A 27,531-nucleotide genomic window follows, 5' to 3' on the forward strand; every position below is an offset into this window, starting at 1 on the left:
AACGTGAAGACTAGCTGAAACTACCAAAGTCTGTATCACCCACACATGGAGATTGTTTCCACCAACTCGCATTGATCTCTCATTTCACTGGACGATTTTAAAAGGTTATACCTTTTCTTAAATGCAAAACTGAGTTAACTTGTGTGCGTGAATTTTCCACGTGTCTGTCCATATTTAAACCGTGTACTGTATGTTTTATTTCTTGTACACAGATTTCTCTTGAAAAGAGATCCCAATCTCAATGAAACTACCTGTTTAAATAATACAGGCTCTATAACTTCTCCTTGCACTATCTTGGACTACTTTTAAAATTTTCAGATCTTCACATTAAAGGCTTCTGGATTGATGCAATCATTCTGAATAAAAACAGCAGTTACGGAAAACGTAAAACAAATTCACAAAGTTGTGTTCTGAATATAATGATAAGCATCTGTAATTTGTTGGTGCTTACCCCAGCACAATGAGCTCTCCATACTTCACTGGCACTTTGGTGGAGGCAGTGGTGGAGATGTTTTCCTGCTCCGGGGAGTACATTGGGCACGGCTGATTGAGGTTTGGAGGAGGAGGGGATGCAAGATGGGTGAGATCCAACAGGGTGACGGGAGACAGGAAGGGGAAAGGGGGGAAAGGGAGGGGGGAGGTGCTGATCGAATGGAGCACGGGGGAAAGGAGGAGAAGGAAGGGGAAGGGTCAGCTGAGCCTCAGCTCCACCCTCTCAGGCTTCATGTGTCCGTCTCTCGCAGCACTTGTCCTGCCCTGCAGAGTGGCAAAGAAAGGATTAACACAAAGATAAGTGTGTTTACTGAAGTTGGCCTAACGGGGAGAAATAGGATTCAAATGCAACTGCTATCTTAGAATTCCACATTTTCTAGATTTAGATTTCTAGTGATTTCAGTTGATGTTTAATTTTATGCAGTTTTCACAATTTCCTATGTAAACTAAAAAATCATGGTAGATTTTTGGAAAATTTTTGAAAACCTTTCGCTGAATATTAGATGTTATTTAACATAAGATCTGTGTGTAAATACCCCGGTTTTAGTCCAAGCGGTGCACATGTTATGATAACGGACTTTATTAATTTGAATGAGAGGTTGCACTGAGGCAGCAGGGGTGCCAACACAGAGGGCTCCAGCAAAGAAAGAAGCCGGGTCACCCAGCCAAAATATTTAACCCGGCTCACCTTTTACCACAACGTGATCCATCGTCATACAGCACGGTGCTGTGTTGGCCAACCAAATATGTGCAAGTGCACAGCTCTGGTAGATTACTGTTATATGAATTCCGTATTTCTATGATTTACATCACAACTTGTTTCGACCTCACGACGAACGTCCCCTGCGGATAGGAACGTTTAACAAACTAGCCATTAAAATGCAAGTGTCAGGCTTGTCCATGGGTGGGAAGCCAGAAAAACTCCTCACTGATGAGTATCAAGAAGCAGATGACACATTCCTGTCTACTTCTTCCCATGTCAACACTAGAGCTTGCAGAAACAGAGACCACAGTACAAAGGAAAAAGGTATTATACATTATGAAAACAGAGGGGAAAACGTGGACAAAACTATCCCTATAGGCCCTATGTAGCCTAATCATATCCAAGATATTCCGAGTCACTTAAAAGGCTGAAATTGCACAGTGAGGTACAAATGGAAAACATGCCCACACACACTTCAATCTCCCAAGATTTTGGTACAGAATTTCAAATTTAAAAAAAAGGCCTTCATCAGTGCATCAGGGTCTAAGATTAGGGGTACATGTGACTTATTTCTTCTTACTGAGTGAGGTGGTTGTCTGTAAATGCCATACACTTTATGGTAAATGCCGACTTCAAAGGATGACTCAAAAATAGACACGCAGCTTTCTAAATACACAGGAAATCACAGTGAGGAGCAGAGAAAGAAAGCACACGTGAGAAAAAAAGACCAAAAAAAGGAGAGGATGGACTTCCTGTTACAGAAAGCTGAGGAGGATCTCATGCACTCTTGACATCAATGATGTTCGGGGGGGGGGTTCTCACCACTGAACAGCAGGAAGGCTGACACAGTCCCCTCAGACCGAGAGGGAGAAGTTAATGCAGAGGCCTTACAGGTAAATATTAATTTCAGAGTTTGTAGGAGTACTTTTCATCAAAAATTGACAATATAGCCTGTGTTCCAATAACACCTATGAGTTGAGTGATTCATGTTATCTTAGCTTAGCTTAGCACAGAGACTGAAAACAGGGAGAACAGCTAGCCTGGCTCTGTCCAAAGGCAACAAAATCCACCTGTCAGCACCTCTAAAGCTCACTGATTAACATGTTATATCTTGTTTAACACTTACAAAAAAACAAAGAGCAAAAAAAGGCTTTATTGGTGCTTTGCCACTGAAAGAGTCAGTCAAAGCCTGTTTTGGCTGAGGTTAATTAATGATGGACATTGCCTCTTTTGAATCTTTAATTGCAAGGACTAATAGTTACCAAGGGAAGTTTTATGAAGTTTGGTCTTATTTTTAATTTATATAAAGAAAAGAAACACAACAGAATAAAAATATTCCTTCTTTATTTTTATAATGAAAATTTTCTACCATGTTGTATTTATGTGCTATTTTATTTATTCTTTGTGCCCCCTTTTTTGTCTTTTTTTTTTTTAATTTTATTTTATTGGTTTCACTTATTTGACTTGGATTAGCTACTATATGTGCCAGGATTTGTTTTTGTTTTTTTTGTTGTTTATTTTTTTCACCTGATCTTCATTGAATTACTGTAATGTGTTGTCTTGTGTTATATTATGTATTGGAAGACTTAAAATAAACATAAAATTAGATAAAGAAAAACCAACCAAAAAAAAAGAACAATTAGTAATTTCATCAGCTAAGATAACTGGCTGTTGGCTGTAGCCTTACATTTACATTTACATTACCGTTGTATCGATCTTGTAATCTACCTCTCTGACAAAATTCATAAGCGTATTTCCCAAAACTTTAAACTATTTTCTTTAACTGTTTTGATGAATTTCTGTCATCTGACTTCCATGAAACAGTATGTGCAGTGCAGTGCTCTACAGAAATAAACACAAATCATAGTCTAATGCCAAGCACGGAACATTTTACAATGAGAACAACTAATCTCCATTCATCACTCTTAACTTTTTTAGTCCAGTGTTTAAGTGTATAACAAGGTGGAGACACTGGACTCTGGCTAAAATTTCACTGTCAATTTATTGAGGTGACAATTTATTTTACATAATCTTCATAGTTGGCAGAGAAACTATAAAAGCTCACCTCTAGTCAACTTTTATTGGCCACGAGCTTACTCAGTTGGTGAAAGACTGGACTAACTGCTGAATTGTTGATTATGTTAACAGCACCAATATTGTGACAGAGAAAACAACACATACACCGAGAACTTTATTAGGTACCACCATACTAATACTGGGTTGGGCCTCCCTTTGTTCTCAAAACAGCCTCAATTCTTTGTGGCATTGATTCCCCAAGATGCTGAACATGAGATTCTGGTTCATGTTGACATGACCGCATCACATAATTTCTGCAGATTTGTAAGCTGCACGATGCTGCCAATTTCCTGTTCTACCACATCCCAAAGGTGTTTTATTGGATTCAGACCTGGTGACTGGGGAGGCCACTGAAGTACACTGAGCTCATTTGCATGTTCATAAAACCAGTTTGAGACAACTTTTGCTTTGTGACATGGTGCATTATCAGGCTGGAAGTAGCCTGTAGATGGTAAATTGTGGCCATAAAGGAATGCAAATACTCAGGAACAATACTCAGATAGGCTGCGGCATTCAAAGAACGATCGATTGATATTAAGGGGCCCAAAGTGTGCCAAGAAAACATTCCCAACACCGTTACACCACCAGCTGCTCGGATTGTTGACACAAGGCAGGTTGGGTCCATGAATTTGTGCTGTTGATGCCAAATTCTGACCCTACCATCTGCTGCCTCAGCAGAAATCCAGATTCATCAGACCAGGCTACGTTTTTCCAGTCTCAAGCTGTCCAGTTTTAGTGAGCCAGTGCCCACAGCAGCCTCAGATTTCTGTTCTTGGCTGACAGTAGTGGAACCCGATGTGGTCTTCTGCTGTTGTAGCTCATCCACCTCAAGGTTTGACATGTTGTTCATCTTGAGATGCTTTGCTGCTCACGACAGTTGTAAAGAGTGGCTATCTGAGTTACCACAGCCTTTCTGTCAGCTCCAACCAGTCTGGCCATTTTCCTCTGACCTCTCTCATCAACAAGACCTTTCGGTCTGCAGAACTGCTGCTCACTGCTGTTTTTTGTTTTTCATACCATTCTGAGTAAACTCTACAGACTGTTGTGTGTGAAAATCCCAGGAGATTGGCAGTTTCAGAAATACTCAAACCAGCCTGTCTGGCACCAAAAATAATAACAAAATTTAATGATTTGAATCCTGTAACAGAAACACTCTTTAGAGAATCAACTTGTTGGATAGACTACAGGTACAATCAGCTTATTTAGGTCTGACTGGACCTGTGTTTGTGTGCCTTAACTGCTAAGTGAAAACCTACCTGGTCATACATCCATACAATCATACAAACTTTTTCACAACCTTACACCTGAAGACGTAAGACTTTGAGATATAATTCACATCCCGAATCTTATTTCCAAAGTGTTAACATTGTGTTAAAAATAAATCTATTTTCAGCATATCACAGCACAACCCAGCATAACTGTGAGCTATAAACAGCTTCATCACACACAGCAAGAGGGAGAAAAGAGGGTGGAGGTGAAACAGTAGTGGCCCAGAAAGAAATCACACAAGGGTTAACCACATTTAAATTAAGATAAGCTCTACATTGAGTTCATCCAACAACTTGTTATTGATATTTCTGAACAAAGATCAGAGGGTGGTGGGAATGGTTGTGAATCTTTTCAGCTTTTTTCTGATAGAGGACAGGGAAGTTGGATTGGAGGACAGAGGTTTTACTCTGATTGGTGGCATTAAAAAAGTGAAATGGAGGACCTGGAAGACTGCAGGAAGAAGGGGGGAAGTGAAAATGGGTGTGTTCGAACTGCAAAACTAGATGTCAGCCTGAGCCCCAGCTGCTATCCTGACAGGCAGGGTTAACCCCATATACTCACACACTCACACATGCAGCATTATCAATGCATACTAAAACACTATGCTCTAAAATGTGTGCATGTACACACACACTTACCTGTGTGCAAAGTAAGTAGTGTTGAGGGAGCTGTTGGCTGACTTGCTGGGAATTGATTTTTACCTATGGATCCAGACACTGAGACCAAAAGAAAAATAGGTCTGAGTGCAGTGGATCCTATTACTGAACAGGTGTGCAGAATGCTGAATTATCCTTGTGTCTCAACTCTACTCTTATCAAAAGATCAGCAAAAAACAGCAGCTGCCTCTCCAGAGCCCATGTCTCACTTATTCTTCGATCACAAACAGTCGTCATTCTTGCTTTCTCCTGTGTAATTCAAAGACATAAACACAGCCAGTCAAGTCTCCCTGGAAATAATGTTCATACTGGACCATTATTCGATACAGCGTCGCATATGCAAAGCAGCAAAAGTATGGTGAAAAGTTTGGGGTGATGCACGGAAATGAAAACCTTTAGATTTTAACATCAGAGGCTGGGAATTACATCGACCTAATGATTAACGATGTCAGTTTTAATATTTAAACTCCAGTTATTGTCATTTTATGTTAAAGATAGAAAAGAAAGAACCATTTTGAGTGAAGGCTTTATTTTCTTGAATTTAAACTCTGATTTCTCCAGGTTAATTAACTTGGGATATGTCGTAAAACAGCTCATGCCAATTGTTCAGATGAGGCTTTCATTAGGGAAAAACAAGCATTTTGTATTTTACATTACTGATCACTAAAATGGCTGAGGACTGAGTGAGAAAACTGTTTAAAATTGGCATCTCTAGTACACGTTATATGTATGGGCATGTATACAATTTTTTAAGTGTGTGTGTGCCTGACTAAGCCCTCTGCTTCTGCAACTCTGCATGACACAGAGCTCGTTGTGGCTGCGTGCCAATCGCTGCTTAGCTACCGAGACACAACGTCCTACAACAATAGATCCCGAGCTCAGAGAGACTGACTTTCCTGGCCGGGGTCACGGATTGTAACAACCTGCTGCTGACAGCAGGAACAGCAACCTCACACTTACAAAAGCCCTAATAAAACTTTACTGCAAGGAGGCATGTTTGACACCTGCCACTCCCACTGTCTGCCAAGAGAGCACAACACATGACAAACAAATGTACATGCACACAGGCGGGAGAAAACAGACACACACATGTCTTCATGTTAACACGGAAGCAGGGTAACAGCTGCACTTCTTTAGAATGCTTTACCAGCTAAGCTGCAGTGCTACAAGTCAAACTGTCTTATTGGCATATGCCAAAGAGCAACACATAGCCATGACTAGGGAAACAAAGCCAGCATCAATCCACCATTACATTTCCAGTGTTAACTGCAGGGTTGGAATCCTGCACAACACTTTCATATTGAGTTAAAAGGTGTGCAATGCTTGAAAAAAGGGAGAATTATGATAAGTCAAGGGATGACACACTTTCAGGATCACAAGGTCTGGCTCTGTGGAAACAACTTATCCAGAGGCAATGTTTCTCAGCTGGTAGGTCAGGAACTAAAAATGGGTCAGAAGATCCTCTAACAAGGTCATGGACAAAGAGTAACTGACAGAGGGACCTACAGTACGTTGCTAACTAATCTGTTAAGTCTACTGCATGACCAAGGTAAAAGGTAGGCTCCGGATACAAAACCAGCCAAGAACCAATGGCCTAAGGCCTTAAGGTTTAAGCTACTGGCTCATGTGACAACACCTCCCATACCTGACACCTACATAACAAGACAGCTAATATTTGCAAATGATTTACAAATCTGTTTTTGTACGTGCAATACTTTCAACCAATTTGTCCCACCAACCAATTCCCAACACAGAAATGGCCTGGAAAGGAGCTCCAGTGACCAACATTTATATTGTACATAAGTAGGGATGCCCTGAGTCGATCCGAAATCAGATAAAATCTGATCCTTTCTTTACTGAACTATATTGTATTTTGTCCACCTCAGACAAAATACAATATACTGTAGTAGAAGCATCACTCCAACAACTCCGCCAGCGTGACACTTCTCCTCTCTAGCTAACTTCTCTAAGTCAATTTCAGCAATTGCATTCTTCCAACTTTCATCCATAGGATGTCTATATTTAAGCATATCTACTTCATCGTTTTGAAAAACAACTTTCAGTGTAGCTTGTCAAGGGAGAGGTGTGCCAAATCTAGAAGGCTACACCTGTTATTTCAATGTGTCAGATACTGTACATATCAAATCAACATTTAAGTAAATATAAGTATCAGATTGGACACTGTATCTGCAGATAACCAATATTAAAGGACTCAGATTGAGATCGGGGCCAAAAAAACAGATAAAAAGCCAAATAAAGTAAGGGCAAAAGGATTACTGTATTAGCCTTAACCCTTTTTAAACTGGGCATTACAAATAAAAATAAAACTAAGTTACTTCAACATATTGGTAGTGAGTTTTTGATATTAATTAACAAAACACCTTTGCTGGGAACACGAAATAAGACAAATAACAACAAAAATAGGAAATACAAAAAATGTAGAAATAAAAACGTCATCAAACACAGCCAAACTCTGTAAAAGCAGAAAACCCAGAACAGACCCCAGGTCAGGGATGGACACAAAAGAAAAGATAACCAGGACCTCCTACATAGTGTAACATCTTCATTACTGGACAGTGGTAATGATATCCTCCTGGTAAAGTGGGTCATCAGATCAATAATAAATGCCTGGAATAAACTTTGAAGGTGACATGCTTCTGGCTTTCTGGACATGTGGACTTATGTATCATGAAGCAAACCTGCTCCTCTCTGAAAAGACAGCAAACTGGAATACAATTTTTACGTGAAATGTTATATAACAATTTTTAAATACTGGACTATTCTCGGTTTACAATTTCATTTAATATCATCGTTTTTTTTTTCTGTATTCTATTGCCAAAATCTTAACTGAGTACTTGCTGAAAACAAAACTATCTTGCTTGGGTTTTCTCATATTTATCTTCCTAAAAGGGATGCTCACATGTTAGCAAACTGACCAGCTGTCTCCAGAATGTGTTTAGAAACATGAGAGTTATGTATTTACTTTTTCTGTGTTTTGTAATGACACTCAAAGAGCTACGGATATTCTGCCTGTTGGGCTAAAACTAGGTGTCGATACAATGCAGGCTGAAAGTGGATGACAGTTGTGTTAAGTGTGGGTGTGAGTGTGGAAAAAGGGGTACTCAAAAGGATGGAAAAAATGAGCTCATTTTATTATTTGTGGCTCTTGTGATCTTTGTCAGAGCCCTTCAAGAAGGTCATCAGATACCTGATCATCCCAGTATTATTGGCTCTCACCCCATCCTCAAATACTGAGGCTTTTAGGTGTGTCACACCTTTCATGTGCCCCAAGAGCGGCTTGCGAACGAGAGGCTTCGAGTTCTCCAGCTGTTCCATGCTGAGCAGCGGACCACGCGTGTACTTCAAAAAAGCTTACAGCAGCAATTTTCCAAAAACAGAAAGTCTCCCTCTGTCTTTCCCTCCCTCTTCAGTATTTTCATCTTCGACAAACAGCTTGTTTCCCTTATCACAAATAAATGGTAAATAAGATGGGGCGGCTTTAACTTCTTGCTGTTACGTGGCCACAAAACCAATACATTTATATTGCACCACTGTAATGTGAATGTAATTTTCCTATGTCTCCTGCCCACAGCTCTCTTTGCACAGAGGTGGTCAGTTCTAGGTAAAAGGTACTGATTAGATAAAGTTACATAAGTGCCAAAGCCAAGTCTGCAGCCAAAGAAAGAGAACATTTTCAAATAACTGGAGCTCCAATAATTAGTTGATTAATCGATTAGTCGCCTGTCAGAAAATTAATTGGCAACTATTTTGTCTTTTTTTAAGCAAAAATATCAAACATCTGCTGATTCCAGCTTCTCAAATGTGAGTATTTGATGCCTTTCTTTGTTGTACATGACAGTAAACTGAATATCTTTGGGTTTAGAATAGTTGGTCGCACAAAACAAGTCATTTGAAGACTTCACCTGGGGTGTGGGAAAAAGTTTTCCACAGTTTTTTATAAACAAAATAATTCATCGAGAAAATAATTAGCATAATAATGGATAAACCCTACAAAAAACACAGCGTAATGATGTATGACAAAGTATAACCCATCACAAAAAAAAATAAAAAATTAAAGTATCAAAGTCAACCGACCAAGAAACATGATATTATTTAGCTGCTTCTGGGAGCGAGTAGGTGTTAGCCTACTTTCCAGTGGACATTACAAAGATGCTTTAATTGTAAAGGGAGCTGTTTATGGTCATATCAGCGGCATCCCTATTCCCACTGACATTTACGTCATGTGACACTCAAGTCAGGTCGATATTTTTAGGTACTTATCTAAAACTTAAGCTTCTTTGCATACAGAATGGTTATATTACTGCATTTCCCTGTAAACAAAATAATGCCATGGCAAAATGTACAGGAAGCGCCCATTGACCAATGAAACACTAAATCAAGAAAGACACAATCTACCAGTTAACTAAGAATGAAACTGCAGGCACAAATTCAACGGGTACAGAACAGCATGATGGAGCTTAATCAACAACTGCGTTGCTGTTTGCTGCAAAATCATTCACAGGATTTCTGCACTACACAGACATTTCACTCCCACATGTAAATCCCACACAAAATGCAAGTTTCATCACTAGTTTGGACAAGAATCCTCTTGCTGCCTGCATAGCTACTTAAATTAGGAGTAAAGAAGAGATGGTAGGAGTGAGCATTCTCAGCTGATCTACTGTACCTCCTGCTGCTAAGAATCAGGTTGACCTTGCTTCTTCAAACAAAAGCTTTCTTTGTCAAATTGCCACTCCAAGAGGAGCTCTAACCCACTTAACCCGTGTCCTGTTTGGAAAGCAGGGTAGGTCTTTCAGCTCAGTGGAAGAGAAAAGACATCAATGTGTTTAAACTTATGGCCTCAAGGAACGAGCCTTCAAATAAAAGACGTGATCGCTGCCCCGGTCAAACAAGACAGCAGCAAAAAGGTCTCTTGGGAGGCATAACTACAAATTTAAAGTATCTAAATCTAAGTATCTAAAGTAAAGCAATATATTTCAATTACAACAATTTCAGTTGACTGAGGGGCAAAATGTTTATGTTCAAGTTTAACTACTATGACAATATGCATAGTAGTAATCATATGACACATTGTAATGAGCCTCCAACCAAGTCTCTGTAGAACCACTCACTTCTCAGTAAATACTAATTCAGAGATAACAAACAAACATTATTAACAGATGACAAGCTGAGAAACATAACTTACCTAAAATCTATAACCCACACACACTCTTCTCCCATGTGCGCAGGCTAGTATAGATCGTTTCTTTTGATTAGATTTTTTCAATATTTAAAATTAAAATGTATAAAACTACCAACTTTTTATCATGAGATAACTGTCTTGCTTGAACACAATAATGCTGGTATGTCCTAGTAATGAATAAAATATGACATAATATTGAAGTATTAAATTGTTTGGTGAAAAATGAGAATCTGATTTTGGCAGCAATACACCGTCTTACCCAAGCAACTAGAGGAGTAACATAGTGTATGATAGGGCTGCAATAAACACTTAATTCAATTATCGATTAATCTATTGATTCGTTTTTTGATTATTTGTCTGGGCTATAAAATGTCCCGGGAGTCTGAGATGAACTCTTCACATCTCTTTTTTTGTCCAACCAACAGTTCATAACCCCAAAATATTAGTTTATTATATAATATTATATTACATATATAATATATTAAACAGAAAATAAAAAAATCTGAGACATTGGAGAAGCTAGAACCAGAGAAATTTTTGCTTAAAATAATAATCGTTACTTAAACGATTAGTCGATTACCAAGATAGTTGCCAATTAATTTTCAGTCAATCGCCTGATTCATGGCAGCTCTAATTTACTTCTATCAGAATTCCACAGCCATAAAACTCACCTTTAAAGAGCTTTAATCAGTGAGTGGTGAGGGTATAGTCAGCCACGAGTTACAGGTTATTTTCATATCATAAGAAAAAGGCTCCAGAACTACTACAAAACAGCTTCAGATAGATGTATCAAACAGAAAAAACAAACAAACAAAAAAAGAACCAAAAACAAAAATAGCATTCTGCTTGATGTGAAACAAACTCTCAATACATGAGTTTGTTTCTAAGACGACCTCCATGTGAGGGGAGCCAGCCACGTGAATGCCTTAAATCAGAAGCCTCAACTTCCTGCGACAAAACACCAGCTGCTTGGTGGGAGAGCTTAATAGCCAACAAGTCTTCCGCCACTCAGCAACCTCCCACCACACAGACAAAGACCACACATTCCTCAGCTCACACTGATAAAATTATGGCCATCTGCCAGACTATGAGTTCTCATTCAGAAAAGAGGATCCCAGGTAGTCAGCCAGAGCTGAATGTGCAAACTTTCAATGAAAGGATGCACCTCAGCTGACATGATGGTTTGTCAAAGTAAGAACTCTAAATGAATTGTTAGCTGTGCAAAATATATGTGAGTAAATCCTTTAATATGAATATGTTCTTCAAATTTTCAAACTCTTCGGAACCAAGATCCCTGGTTTAATCTCTGCAGCATCATGTTAAATTGCTATTAGTCAGGACACTGTACCCCACAACAAATCAGAATGTGATTAACACTAAATGTAAAGTTCACTTGATGCAGATGGCAGGGTAAAAACAGAAAAGAATTATTAAAGAATAAAAAAGCCTCATTGGTCTGGTCATCAGACATCTGTTTATGGGCTTGAAATAAGGAAAGACCATAAGATGAAAGGCTTCCTACAGTTTCTTGGACTCTCTTTCATTGTTTTTCCAAATGATGACTTAAATGGAGCATTGTGCGGCACATAATGCCAGAGATTTTATAGTTTTAGGAAAAGAGGGGACTGCTGGGTCTGACCATAAACCTCATCCTTGTAATTGGTGCTTGTTTAAAAAACAATTTCATCTTAACAACATTCAATAACAAGTCAAAGCATGTGCTAACCCTACAAATTATTAAGTATTTTAGAGATTTCCCTTTTAATGTGGGAGGTTGTGGGAATTTTACTCCACTACGAGTGTTTGTAATGCATGTGAAATGCATTTGTGCATGCATAGGTGAGCATTTGTGTGGGCGCGAGCTCGTTCTCAGACGCCCTTGGTCTGGTCTCCAGTGTGTAGAGTTGCATGGTCGGGTCAGCGGAGAGGGATTGGTTTGCGCACTGTGAAGACTAGACGCTCAATGACTCGGAAACTGATCTGGGGAGAGGAGCTGGAGCTGGCAAACCGGACGCCAGATTCTCTTTTCTCTTCTGCCTGCCATCCTGTCTCCTCCTTGGTCAAACTTGTCCGGTCGATGAACATGAACAGATGGCATCGGCATTGCGGAAAATGAAAAAAAAAAAAAAAAAAAAAAACAACAACATGGAAGAGGAGGACTCTATCCTGGTCATCTGGGACATGGGAGGAAAATTTTCTTTTTTTTCCAAGTGTTTTTACAAAATTTACTGAAGTGTTTAATGATGCATGCATTTTAAGAGAGAGATTCCACTTTGCCTAGGTCCCAATGTTAATTACGTCAACAAAAACAATGAAAAAAAATATGTGTTGACGACCTAATTTCCACAATTAAAACGAGACTATAGCAAAATAAAAAATAACCTTCGAAGAAAGAAAGAATAAGTTTCAGTGTTTCCATAGAGTTCATGGCGTGTTTTGGCATCTGGAGTACAAAGAGTGCAATCAGTTACAAAAAAGAAAGGGTTGGAAGTTGACCAGGATTTCTTTAGCTGATGTAATCACTTAAAAACTAGACACCTATCCAGAACTTGCAGATTGGCCCCAGAGGTAAGACATCTTTAGGTAGCTGTGAATCTCTTTTTGTGTAAATAGTCATCGTGATGTTTGAATACAAACTGTTAAAGGGCAGCTCAAAGGGCTAGCTGCTATCTCCATACCACTGCCCACACAGAACCTGAATGACTGATAAAAGTTACAGCAGGAAACCACACACTTCAAAAAGTAATGATTAATGATGACCGTCCATCTCCTGATGACTAAATTTTTCACTCATCATCACAACAGCCAAAAGATTTACAGGACAGATAGATCTTCCAGATGACTGCTGCTTACCTGCCAAACTGAATGGACGACAACACACACACTTAAGAGGCAAAATATCATTGACTAACTGTTTTAATTTTCCCTATTCCAGAAATAGGGTGCCTCCTTCACTGAATGTCAAGATTTTTATGTATTTGCGTGGATGTGTGCTGCAACTAGCTCATATACTTTCCATCTCTCTTCAGCTGACGACTGTTCTTCCTGACTCGAATGGGAAACGATCAGACTCATTTCCATTCACACAGCAGATCTCACAATAACTCCAATCTTCAGTCTCAAAATAAAACCACAATGTGCACTGGCACACATAAACCATTTCCACCCAGTGGAAGCTCTAAAACCAAGAGAGACTTTATGACAGGGAAAATCACTGCTGATGCAACGTTATAGAAAATTAATGTAGTGTGAATCACATCTCCTGAAGCTTAGCTGGGTGTACACAGACAGATAAGACTGCATTATAAACACAAACCAGAGTGTGAATTCCTAATGTGTTACTGAGTGTGAGCTTAGACAATTGAAATACTGTAGAATAATGGTGTTTTGTGAGTGTATGTGTATTTTATGTATTATGAGTGTATGCATGGTTTAGATATATCTTCATTTTGATATTCACTCATCATTCTAAATCTAAATACACACTGGATCCTGTAGGAACATAGGAACATTTCTGTCTGACCATAGACATGCATGTAGCCAGCCTGCTCCAAAGTGGTTTACAGAGAGTCAGCATGTCGATGCACACAGGAAGTCCCAATTCCCTGCCCACTCACAGACAGGCACACACTTGTCATGTTCAGTGGTCCCTAGAGGTGATCTCCAGTGTTTCTGTGTGTGTGTCTATGTGTGTGTGGTTCAATATTTACACCAAGATGGATGGAAACACACTGTATGCCGGAATTACATGAGCCCCATGACACATTGAGCTTGAGAGGAAGCAAGGCATAACAGCAGGCACATTCAACAGATAGACAGCAACATCCAGGTTAGGAAACACTGGAGGCAAAGGGCGGTAATTTGATTCACCTCTAGATTTAACTTGTCCGAATGGGCGTTCTGCGAGATGACTCACCCAAAACATACCTTACAAGATGTTCAGAACCCCAGAGCACACACAAAACTCCTTTGCTGGCAGAAAAACTTCTTTTACTTAAAGTGGGTATAATGGATATTTTTACAATAACAATGTATCAAACAATACAACAAAAGTTAAGCGGTCCCTCATAGATATAAAAACATAAAGAATTATCACCTCAGTTTGCAGCTCGTCTAAGGTTTGCAGAGCCATTGTTTAGCTGTCTAGCCACAACTTCACTGTTTTGGTTCACGCTAACTGCTCTCATAGCATTGTTTTTGACCACAGCAGGCAGCTGTTTTCAGCAAAAAAGCTCTAAAAACTCGCCGTACACTACCTGCTCAGCACCAAACAGAAAACAGACAACAAGCTGGTATGGCTGTCGCCGTGTAGGAATTTCCTCTCCGGTTATTTAGGGTGGCACAACAGCACGATAGGTGGCATTGGCGCCTTTTTTTTTTTTTTTTTTTGGCAAATTACTTCATTAATCCTTATTTTAGTGCTATATAAATAAGCTTTGTTGTTAGGCTATTATTAGGTACATATATTGTTGCTTTTTAAATGACAAAGCTGACACAGTTGTAAAACTAATTAAATACTTGTTTATTGTGCACTCTTTTTTCAGTGATGCTATGCTGCAAAGCAGTGCTGTCCACTACGACAAATTGACTGCAACCAAATATACAGCATATCTGTCTTCACTGGATCTGATTTGGTTTCCTTTGTCTGAATCATGAGTTAAGCGGAACTGTAATTCAGTCTGGATGAGAGAGTCTGCCAAATGCCATAAATGTAGACGTGAATAAACAGTAGACTTACTGTGTAATGAATATTCTGCTTACTCTGGATGGTGAACACATGGTCTATAACATGGTGAATAAAAAATTAATTACCTTCAGACCATCTGTCATTTTTTATGTGTGGTAAGTTGGATTTCCTCCCTTTTTACAAAAACGTATCGCAAGACATCCACACTCAGTATTGTCTAAATTCTCTGGAGTAACCATTACCCTACAAAAGAGAACTTATAAACCAGTACGCAAAGCAGACAATTTCCCCACGTGCCTTTACCAACACAGTGAGTCTACATCCACACTGAGGTGGCCAATATTAAGACACTCTGTGCTACTTTTAAGAGGATCTTTTGTAGCTGTGACTATGATGGAAAAAAGTCAGTAACAAGGCCGATTAGAATAATCCACTTGGGCTCAATGCCAAGCACTTGATCAGGGGAAGCGTTGCCACAACAATACTCACACTCATCAGCTAAAAACAGCAAGGCATGAAATATGTGGAGCAGGTCAAGAAAAGGACTTACACATTAGAAACAAGGTGAGGAATGTAAACCCAATCTGTGTTGTTGAAAGCAGATGTGAACATAGTGAAGATGGCATCAAAAGCCATTGGAACTAATGCTTAACAAAACCAACCCACGAGGACACATGCTGAAATGTCCCATAAATGTTCTTGATTGGTGAAAAGCCAACACACATCACACTTCTGTGACCAGTTTCAACTGTGAACATCACACGGCAACCAGGGCACCGATCCCCTCAAGAAAAATACACATTAACTTTAAAAGTATGCTAAATACACACAGGACCAGATCTTTTCCAGTGCTTTGAAGCACCATTTGCACTTCCACCCTCCATTCCTAAAAGAATGAGACTGGAGTCGGACCCTTCGGCGCCAAATTCCTGCTGAGAATTAAATTAACTCATCAAAACAAACTACCGGTTGCTCTTGAGGCTCCAAGAGACTGGCATCTCCACAGAATCCAGGACTGCTCCAACAAAAACAGGGCCTGAGGCTCTGGATAGCTGGACTTGTGTCCGGGGTCAGTCTGTTTGGAGGCTCAGTGGCCTAGAATATATGTCAGTTACTCAATTCACTGTGAAGAGAAGGGTGAATCTGACCCATGACCAGTGAGTCACTTCGAGACCATCCCAATGTTTCCTTCTTTCCACTGTTCACAATACTGTCTAATAAAATCAGCTTAGGGAAGAATAATTAAAAACAATGGTGGTTCCTGTTTTTATTTTTTTTTCTATGAATAACTTTTGGAATATTTCTGTGAAATCTGACTTCCCAAAATCTAACTTAGGCAGCCTTAACTTGAAAATAGAATTGGAATGAGCCTATATTCTTAAAAAAAAGTGGCTAAGACAGTAAACCCCTTTTTGTATGAGGAACAGAAGTAATTAATTTTACATAAAGTCTTAGGTTACATAATGTTGCTATGATTTACATCCAAGATTACTATTCCAGCTAAGGCTAGGACCTCTGTTCGTTCCCATTGTTATCATATATATGTGTGTCTTAAAAAGCATTTAGGGCTGCAAATAAAGAAAATAATTTTGTAGGTTAATTGATTGATTATTTGGTCTATTAAATGTCTGAAGACAGATAAAAACTACCCCAAATTATTTGCTTTTTTCCGACAAAACCCAAAGAGTTTCAACGTACTACAATGTAAGACTAAGAAAACCAGCAAATATTTAAATTTGAGAGGCTACAAAAAGTGCTACCAGTTTTATTTGACCATAAGAGTTAGAGTTTTGACAAATATATGACATTTTCATAGTTTTATTTAAGTTATACAGCTAAAAGCCCACAAAGACTGGTATAGAACGATGCACTGATCTCCAGAGAGTAAAACTAATAGGACTATGCCACAAAAATATGTGAGTAAATGTGTGGACATTATGGCATGGTGAGCAACCAAAAATAGGTGAGTAACTCTTTTTTTTTCCTTTCATTGCGTGCTAGAATTTGACTGGAAAAGCCTAAAAGTTACTGAGACAGTTTGTTCCTATGTTTTGTGCTTTGTCCATTTTGACCAGCAACTAACAGTTGTTTTTTTTCAGTTTCCAGGGCAGGTCCGCTGTGTGTGCTTTGTCATAGTAGCCTACGGGTTTTCCTGTAAGCTGCACTTGGAGGAGGCTAATTTGATGACAGAAGGTAGGGGAAGAAATAGAAGGGCCAGCGTTTGAATTACAGTCTCATCAATGATTCAGTGGGAAGAGCAAAGACCAGTATATGCACACAGACAACAAACAGCCCTGTTTATGGACGTGCAACAAGACACATACCCAACCAAGGTCTTGGACACACAAAATACACTCAATCAAAGATGCAGACAAGCATACAGGGGTCTATGTGGCAAATGCAATCAGACACTGGTGCACGTGGCAGTGCATGCCCACGTTCAAACCGTGAAAGGTGTACAGTGCTGTACACAGACTGAACTGACTAAACGCACTTGGATGTATTGTATATTCATACATACAAGCAATCTCACCCACACACACACACACACACACACACACACACACACACCAAGTGCTGCTGGAGCCAAGCACCATCTCCTGATCATACTAAGCATACAATGTGACCTTCACATGCAACAGCAAAACACACTGTGTGCGTGAGTTGTGAGCTCAGAATGACAGGCATTCATCTGCATTCAGTGATATAGGGAAAATCTATTTGAAGGCACAATTTGGAAATTTGTACAAAACAATACCTCATTACTGCAAGGTGTTATTGGGGTCAACACGTGTCATTCTTCATACATAAAATAAAGCCATAGCATGGCTGCGCAACACACCATGCCTATATTTAATATGGTGCAATGGGATACAAACATTCAGCTGCAATACTTAGGCAGCAATGCTTCGTTTCTCCACCACAGACATTCTCTCTCTGGACTGCTCTGCTTTTTTGTCCCTTCAGCCTTTTGTCAGTTTATGACTGTTTGACAAATGAATGGTGTCACATGTTGCTGTGTGTGTTAAAAAAGCTCAGATTTTGCTCTTTTCATATACCCATCTAAACTGCATGTCAAAGTGAAAGCTCTTTGTGATGCTGAGACAAATAGTCTATGTATGACTTATTCCAGCTTTTTGATCAATTATTTTGACCCTTAGATGGTAATTTTCCTCTTTAGTTACACAGTTATGACAGTGTTTTACAGATAATTACCTTGAAATGCATTGTAGCTCACAGAATTGCTGGTATAGTTAAGCCACTGTTATTATGGGCAAAATGCTGCGATCGTAATGTCAGAAAGTTCAATTCCATAGCTTGCTTATTGTTTTCTATACTGAGGAAGGAATGCCAAGGACAGCTGTAGCCCACAGCAATTAATCATTGGTTAACATTGGTTTTATAGTGTTCAACTGTATAGCACCAAGTTTCATTGGATCCACAGCAACGCAGGTGACCTTAAACATGAGAGCAGGCACTTTCCAGACAATCCAAGTTTTTAGTTTGAATCTTCTCAAATATTTAAGGTATATCATTCAAGCTATATAGATAAGAGATGAAAAAGCAGTATAAAATAATTCAGTTCCCAAGTAACCCAAACCAAAAGTCAGTGCTTACAGTAGAAAACAACAGTGAAAAAAGTTTTCAACAGTTGTGTGCTTGAGGCTTATTCATGTTTCAGTCCATCTGTTCCTGTTTGGATCTTTGCTGTGTTGATAAAGATTGCATTTCTCTGGGGAGGCAAGCAGGAACAGTCTAGACTTTTTAAAATAAAACAGCCCTAACATTTCTGGAAATAAGTGGGACTTAAAGTTTATCTTTGGTCTAAACAACAGTTTCACATATTATGTAATCAACTGCTTTTAAGAATTGGTTGTTTCATGTCTCAACAACTTTCTGCTGTCGCTAAACTGAGCCCTCAGACTTCGATTATTTAATGAGTTTTCAGCAATTACTGTTTCTCTGCATTTTTAGAAACAGCAGTAATCCCTGGGGAAGCCACAGGGTGAAAAAGTTACACACTCCACTTTGTATTTGTGAGGATGCACACACAAGCTCATTTGAGACAGGAAGGTTGGAAAGTGCAGCAGGAAATGGCAATCATGCATGTTCAGAGGGGAGTTGATAATTATAGGTCTGTGTCTACATATGAAAATGTGTGTGTTATCAAGTGTGTGTGTGTGTGTGTGTCTGCAAGGTGCCAGATTATATCGGTAGTTTCAGCTGAAGTTGCCTATGTGAACAAACTGCACAGCAAGGAAACCACAGAAATTGTATTTTGAGAATCACACAAGCACATACACACACTCACACAGTCCTTTCTTTCACACTAGTGAACCTCAACAGGGCTTTCGGTTTCTGAAAGTGAGGAATTGTGATGATGTAAAGAGAAATTAAGGCCTCACAGCAACAGGTTGTGATTTGAGTCTGGGCAGCGGTGCCAAGCGGCATCTATCACTTGATAACTTTTGCCAACAGCTGGGACATTTTAGCGCTCTACCAGCTACTTTGGTACATAACAAATTAGTGTCAGGAGGTCCAGCTCTACCATAATTTCTCCCAAATTGTAGAATTGGTCCTGTCTTGTCTGTTATGGCTGAACAATATATCCATTCAGCATCTACATCACAATGGATGCACAATGTAAATGATGCAATGTTCACAATGGCGAGCTGGGACCAGCGCATGGTAGGAATTTTTGATGTGATTACCAAAATAGCTGGAGATTAAATTTCTGCCTATCAACTAACTGATGTACTATTTCAGCTCTAAAACTGAGTGACACAATAAAGGACCAAAAATATTAAGTGTTTAAGAAAAAGAATACACCGGAAAGTTGGGTTTGATATAAATATGATGAGCAAAAACAGGTTTCTCTTTCTTTATCTCTTTCTCAATGGAGCTACAGGAGTTAAAACCTTCATGAAGCTGTGCAATCAGTGTTCAAAAGTTTGATCCATCATACAATACTGTCGAGGAGGCGTCTGTTTGGTCCAGAATAATTTCTGCAGCATGACAAAGAACTAACTTCAGCAAAAAGAAGAACAAGGAGTCCTGCAAAAAGATGGTCTGGCCCCCACAGAGCCCTGATCTCTACATAGAAGACACAGAGACAGCCTAAATCCACAGAACAACTGTGGCAAGTTCTCCAAGATGCTTGGAACAACCTACCTGGCAAGTCAATTTAAAAACTTTGTGTAAGTGTGCCGATGATAACTGGTGCTGTTTTAAAGGTAAGTGGTGGTTAAACCAAACTTTATATGAAGTTAATGGAAAAATAAAAACTATTCACTTCACTATTTATTAGAGCATCCTCACTTTACTTTTTGTGCCTAAAAGCGTGGTACATATTGCGCTATTAGTTTTTTTTCCCCCCAAAATATGTTTTTCAGCTATACTTGTGTCAGCACATCCCTGATATAAACATGACACAATTCACACAATTTTCCCAACTCCACAAACATTTAGAAATAAGGAAGCTATTCATGAATTCACCCGGCTTACCGTTAAAGTAATAAGGTTGCCAAATAGGACTGTGAATTCCCAAACAGCTTTTTCCTTCTTTTTTTTTAAAAACAGCAGCTGAACAGCTTCACTATGCTTCAGTTTCCCCCCTCCCTCACTTTTCTGACTCAGGTATTGGCAGCAGGAGAGAAACCTTAGTGTTTCTTTCAGTGACATAGGGAGGAATGACACAAATACAAACTGAGTAACTATTAAAGATAAATAAGAATGGACGCAGTGAGAGAAATGAGAATTTAGATATTTCTTCTTTTTTTTTGGAACAAAGCTGGTGACCATACTCACCCCTATGTACAAATATACTACTAAAATAGCTCTTTAAATAAATAATAAATAGTCTCCTCAGAAGAGCGAGATTAAGGCAGGTGGTGTTATGAAGAAGACAGGCACATACAGAAAGAGAAAGGACTACACATCACTGTACAATCTGCACCGAGCTATTGTGCAGGTGCACTGTGCCTTGTATTGTCCTCTTGCACTGTTCAATCCTTACATGTGTGTTGAAGCTCTTAATGTGAAGAGATCGGATTTAAATAAATCATGTGGTTTACAATAATTTGATAAGAGAAAATGAGTTTACATAATTCATATGATAATGTGGATGTGTGGTGACCTACAGGATGCATTTTGTTATTACAAGAAAATATAAATTAGACTCTGCATCCCTTTAACCAAGAACAAATTCTTGACTCTTTGACATCCATCAGAACTGATGTCCATTCATCTCATGCTGAGCTGATCAGAGACTCAGTTTCATCCACTGTTCCTCGTGGCAGAAGTAAAATGGAGGCGATACGGGATAAAAAGGATATGATATGGCAAGGTTTTCAAGCTCTTGCCTCTCATTTGTATTTGCTATACAGATGAGCTGGCTAGACAGACAGACAACAGCCAACACACTGTCAAAGTTTTCCAGGCAGAGCCTGCACTTTTGAATTTATGTTTTACACATGAAGATTATGACTATAATTCGACTACATTAAGGTTTGTTCATACAAAACACAAGGTGAAAATTCGGCAGTAAAATTGGGGCAAAGAAGTGTTGAGAAGAGATAGCTGACAGGTTTATAACTTGAGTAGGGCTGTGATGATTAGTCGATTAATGAATTAGCAAACTGACAGACAATAAATCGGCAATTATTTTTGGTTATAAAATAAATGTTTTAGTCACTTTTTAAGCAAAAATGTCAAATATTTGCTGTTTCAAGCTTCTCAAATGTGAGTATTTGATGCTTTGCTTGCTCAGTATCATTCAGTAAACTGAATGACTTTGGACTTAGGATTGTTGGTCAGAAAAAAAAAAAAAAAGACATTTGAAGTTGTCACCTTCTTCTGTGGAAAATTATATCAGGCCTTTTTTTCTTCATTTTCTGGCATTTTGTGGACAAAACAATTAACTCATAAATCAAAAAAAATACCGGGCAGATTAATCAATAAAAACTAGCTTGAACAACAAATTGACGCTTATCCCAAGGCTTTATAATTCCAATTCATAGATATATGGAGACAGGAGGAAAAAGGAAAGAGACTGCAGGAAGATAAAAAAAAGAGAGACCTGGAGTACCTGGTGAGTTCTGACATCAGTCAGAGGTTGAGCAGTCACATAAACACACAGAGTTGTGTGTATGTTTCTAGCTAGTATGGTCAAAAATGTTCCAGCAGACAATTCAGACTAACAAAGCAAGGTGATAATTTGAACACATCTTTACACTAATACGACTGGAATATTTGGTTTTCAGGGCAAACCATACCGCATGTCCCATGCTGAATACATGTATCCTTGCAGCCCTACAGCAGAGCAGCCTATCAACTAATTTGCTGAAAATGTGCATGAGAAATGACTGATAATGATTCTGAACAGAGGGAGAGTATAAGAGTGTGTAAGAGAATTGTACCAACCACAAGCTGCCTGAAGCAACACTATGGAAAAACGCTGGTGGTTTAATGGCCCCCCCCTCCTCTTTTCTTCCCTACCTCACAGAAACAAGGCCATAAAAACGTGCCCACTGTCTGACCCACTTTCCATGACAGACGTAATCTCCATCCACAAACTTCAGCCTGTTTACCAGCAAGGCAGAGTGTAAGCCGGACCAGGAGGAGGGTGCCAAGCTCCTCACACACAGTGGGGGGGGGGGGGAGCTGCTGCTCGACTGTGTCGACGATTACAACCCCTAGAGATCCCCATCAAGCTCACCGGCCCTCCCTCATCATACTAGACACCACAGGCACATGCGCACAGAAAGATAAATGCAAACACGAACATACACATCATTAAGGTTTAAAAGTGTGTAAACTCACGCAGCCATTTGGCATGTTTTTGATTTGTTGGCCTGAATCTCAAAAACATTCTCTCATCATTAAGATGTTAACCACTAACTGCTGGCATGATTGTTATAGCTTTCATCTATTTCCACTGAGCGAATATGCCATAAAAGTATCTTTCCACACGGTTCACACTTACCTCAGTCTAAAGAGCAAATTACTTAATTCATTCACACCAAATCTTAACTTTACCCATTTACCCTCAATAATCTCTTTCTCTGCTTTAAAGCCAGATTGGACTGCTTTTGCAGCCCTTGTTCACTCTTTGCTGTCCAACTTTGGCTGCTAGATGCAAACAGGTCACAGAGCAATGCTAGGCTGATTTAAAAAGTTGTATTCTAGCATTTCCACTGTAGAAGTAATTTTTAGCAAATCTCCTAATACTTTTCAAAAATAGCAGAGTTTGGACACATTTTTAACTGAGGCGATGAGGAGCTCAATACACCCATACCCAAAACATAAACCATGTAAAATCTGCAAAATTTTATTAAACTTAGTTGCACACAACTCTTTTAGAACTTCTTCTGCAACAAAATAGAGACAATATGTTCTGTTAAACCTTCTTAAATGAGTAAATCCAAGTTTCTAAACATTTACCGGTTGCTCTTTAACAATGACATATGGGAAAACTGGCCTGTTTATCAATTGTTGTGTATTTTATGTCACAAGTGGGCTTCAGAAGTCACAAATACTTTCAGAAGCATGTGCATATTATGAAAAATGTACTTAATATATATGCACCTGCATAAAATCCTGTATTACGACGACTGCAGCATAGATTTTAGCATTTTCTTAATCCCACAAATGGACATAAATGCAATAACAATGCTGCTGAATCTTATAAAAGTAAACTCTTCAAACAATTTAATTCATTAGACTGATTGCAAGCACATTATTCATTTTGTTACAGTATTTGGGGTTCTAATGGAGGACAAATCTTGCTGAGCCAATAAAAGGACCATGTAAAATCTTTAATTGAAATAAAAACCATTTAAAATAACTGATGAAATCGGGGGTGATGAGGGGTTCTTTTTGGTCCTGGAAAGCAGTGATACAGCATCCAGCCCCGGCTCAGACTGGGAGGCCTCTCTGTGTCCCCACAGACTGGGTTACTAAGGATACAGGCAGCACTGAGACATTAAGACATCAGAGCTCTCTCTGCGCTCCCGTCTGACACTGTCGGCTCCAGTTTCCTCCCTGAATCTGAGACTCCAAACCGTGCTGGAGAACAGGCAATCGGGCCTGCAGGCAACACACCCAATGCAAATGTGCAAACATAAACATATACAGTATGTGCAACACTTATACTCTCCCCCATTACACGGCAAACGCTGTGTTCCAAGCACTTCACACTAGAGGTTATCACCATTTATAGGATTTTGGGAATGCAGACTTTAAATAGCCTGTGCAAAAATATAATATACATTCTTCATCCTTCCTTATAACAGGGCAGCACTGTTTTAGCAGGTATCAGTGTTGCAATATGACACCGGGGTAGCTCTCGAGACCAGATTCAGCTCTCTTATGGTCACTGTTGGATCTGAGGAGGACCCAAACTATTAAATGTAGTCCGCTAAACTAGGGATAATAGCAGGAAATTGATGATCTTCAAATAGAGATTAAGTTGCAACAGATTGCTTTACACAAATGGCTTCTACTTCATGTTTGCTGAATTATGCATCATTGTGTAGCTTTATGTTTTGAACCTATTCAAACGAACATACAAATAAATACCTTCATCCACTCTTTGTTTACTATTTTCTCCTGTATTTCATGTTCAGAATGCACAACAAATATAAGTTTAAAAAAAAAAAAAACATGTAAAAATGCGTTGTATGGTCTTATCTCACTCTCAACCTGCTTTATGGAGCTTATGGAGAGGCTGTTCAACTTAAAAAGGCGAATGCAACAAGTATGTAGATGCAAAGTTTCAGTGTTTAATGTAGCTCTTCCACTAGCATTAGCACTGTGTACTTACTGCTGGTAATCTCAGCAGGCAACTACCTATCATTTGAAAGCCCTATTCTAATTCAAATCAGTCCTGTTGGGTTGGTAAATGGGTAAAGCAACTCAAAGAATGAAATGCACTGGCCACTACCACTGACCAACATTTCCAAAAAACTCAAGTTTCCTGATTAATCATCACACTGACAAGCAGAAAATGGAAATAACAGGCCCGGGGCGTCCTGCCGGAGCAGATGGAGTTAATACATGTCTGTCTTTCCGCGACATTTCCAACAAGGGGAAGGGAAGTCAGTGAGATCCCTATCATCAACAAAATTTATCACATCACCAGTTACCAACCAGTGCAGTGTGAATGAGGCAGAGAGTGGGAGAGGGGAAGAAAGAGAGGGGGAGGAAGGGGGTGAGAGAGACAGAAGCAGAATGAGACGGGACGTAGGGAAAGAAGGGAGGGGAGGGAGGTCATTAACTGGCAATCAAGCGCCGGTAATGGCAAGAGTCCATGCATTTGCTTAATTCCTTATCAGGCAATGTTCCCTTTCTCACTCAACCAACCGATACACACACACACACACACACACACACACACACACACCCAGACTGTGACAGTTCAGCGTGCAGACTGGAAATGATGTAAACTAATACCTGCATCTCTGAAGCCTGCCTACACACACACACACACACACACACACACAGACACAAACACGGATACAGTAGTTGGCCACCAGGAGCTTTAACTTTATAGAGCCTCTAATTTCCACCGAGATAAAATAAAGACCGAGTCAAAACAGGTGCATGAGTGCATGTGTGTGTCTGTGTCTGTGTGTGTACGTGTGTGTCTGTGCGTTGCACAACACTTGACAAAGATCGGTGCTTTGCAGCTGCAGCACTCACAATAAAAACCCCTGTGATGACTTACCAGCTGAGTGCTGACTAAATGAGGTGAAGGAGCGTAAATAAATAATCAGCACCGAAGGACAAAACAGGTGACGGTTGGTAACAGAGAATACTGAGTAGAACGGCTAGCGCCGAATTAGCCTACTAACGGTAGTGCTTAACCTTTGCTGTTATTATCGTTATCGTTAATTAAAGTCGGGTGGCTTGTAAACATGTACTCACTGCGATGCAATAGATGAAGCCCTTTTATTGTCTCTGGTCGGTGTGGCTGACTGTGGTGTGGTGCTGCCTTGGCTTCCCCAACTTGCCGAGGCTAGCAAGCTAGCTAACGCTCCACCGGCACAAAAAACAAAAAAAAACAAACAAACAAAAAATAAATAAATAAAAAAAGAAATTTCGTCTTGATTTTTCCCCCTCTAGGCTGGTTTACCAAAAGAGAAAGAAAACGAAAAACATAAAGGTAGAGAAAAATGGACGCCAATAAGGGAACTGTGTTATGTGTCCGTCTCTTCGTGGAGTTACAAACGGTCGCCGCAGGACTAAATATCCACGGCGGGCTGTTTTAAATGACGGGCTCTCGGTGCGCTGTCCTTTGTTGTGAGCATCTCAGCGTAAACACAGCGCCAATCCGTCCTGCCCGTTCACTGTAGCCGTAGGAGGAGACACACACACACACACACACACGCACACGGTCGCCGCTAAGGATTCTGGACCTCGTAGTTTTACTCGCTGCCGTCCGTAGAGGGGGCGCCTGTCCTACCCACCGACTTGGCACTTCTGCTCGCCAGCCAAGTGTTGGCAGTGAGCAGCTCTCAAGGGATCACATGTGTGTGCTCGGAGATACAGCGACTGAGCTTTCAGCTGCCATCTTGTGCATTCTTTAAGAGAAAAAAAAAAAAAAAAAAAAAAGGACACTTTATTCCGTGTAATGCGTGGAGAGATAATGAGAAAATGGACCCCAGGGCACAGACAGGTAAATGGCACCCCCACCCCTCCTATAGGGACACGTCTCTTTGTACTCGTTTTGCCTCTCTTTTGGGTCATTTTGCATCTCTCCGTGGTCATGTGTGTCTTTTAACTGAGCAGTGTGACTATCAAACAAGAAATGTCGACAAGCTCCTCGTACAGAGGCTCTGGTCCGAGGGCCCCCTGATCTCTCGGGCCTGTGCCACCAATCCATGGTGTTATGTTTTTTCTGCATGTGTGTATGTTTTTTTTTTTAAAGTTAATTTTGTTTGTGTGAAATCGTTCAATTTCCGGGAATAATTCATCAACAATCTATATTTAGAATGTATAAATCTATAAATAAGGACGAAATAGAAGGAAATTGGCTGAATTGTAGACAAAATTTTGCTGCAAGACATTCTACTGTTGGTAGACGAGGTACGTCAGGCAATGAAGACAGCGATTGCAAATAAAATCAGTGCCAGATTTATTCCTGTTGGTTGTTTGCAACCCTGATGACTGCCGGGAAAATCCTGCCAAATGTTCAAATGTAAATAAGAAGCTCAACTATTCTATTCTTAATCAATACAGTGGCAGTACACGCTGAACTTCACCGTGGATTAGTTTATGATCTTATTGAAGATTTTGGATATTGTTTAAAATCTCAGTCTGCAAAGTGACCAGTCACTAGAGCTGAAGATAAATGTGGTGGACTCAAATAAAGCATTTCTGTGTAAAATAAAAAGTATAAAGAAAATTAGAGACTAAAGGATAAAGTCTCATATATCTTTCCTCG

General features: G+C 39.6%; 1 protein-coding gene across 1 annotated transcript in view; it reads right to left on the reverse strand.

The window, feature by feature from the left end:
- The window catches only part of peli1b (pellino E3 ubiquitin protein ligase 1b), a 42,052-nt gene extending 15,523 nt beyond the window's left edge, over window positions 1-26,529 (reverse strand). Inside the window, exons 1-2 of the mRNA XM_040139260.1 lie at window positions 26,013-26,529; window positions 452-756 (exon numbers count right to left, since the gene is read on the reverse strand). Of these exons, the coding sequence (XP_039995194.1) occupies window positions 452-534 (83 nt within the window). The 5' untranslated portion in view covers window positions 535-756; window positions 26,013-26,529. The remainder of the gene's footprint in view (window positions 1-451; window positions 757-26,012) is intronic.
- Between the last annotated feature and the right edge of the window lie 1,002 nt (window positions 26,530-27,531).

This window comes from Xiphias gladius, chromosome 11 (assembly GCF_016859285.1).
Source record: "Xiphias gladius isolate SHS-SW01 ecotype Sanya breed wild chromosome 11, ASM1685928v1, whole genome shotgun sequence".
In the NCBI taxonomy this organism is placed as follows: domain Eukaryota; kingdom Metazoa; phylum Chordata; class Actinopteri; order Istiophoriformes; family Xiphiidae; genus Xiphias; species Xiphias gladius.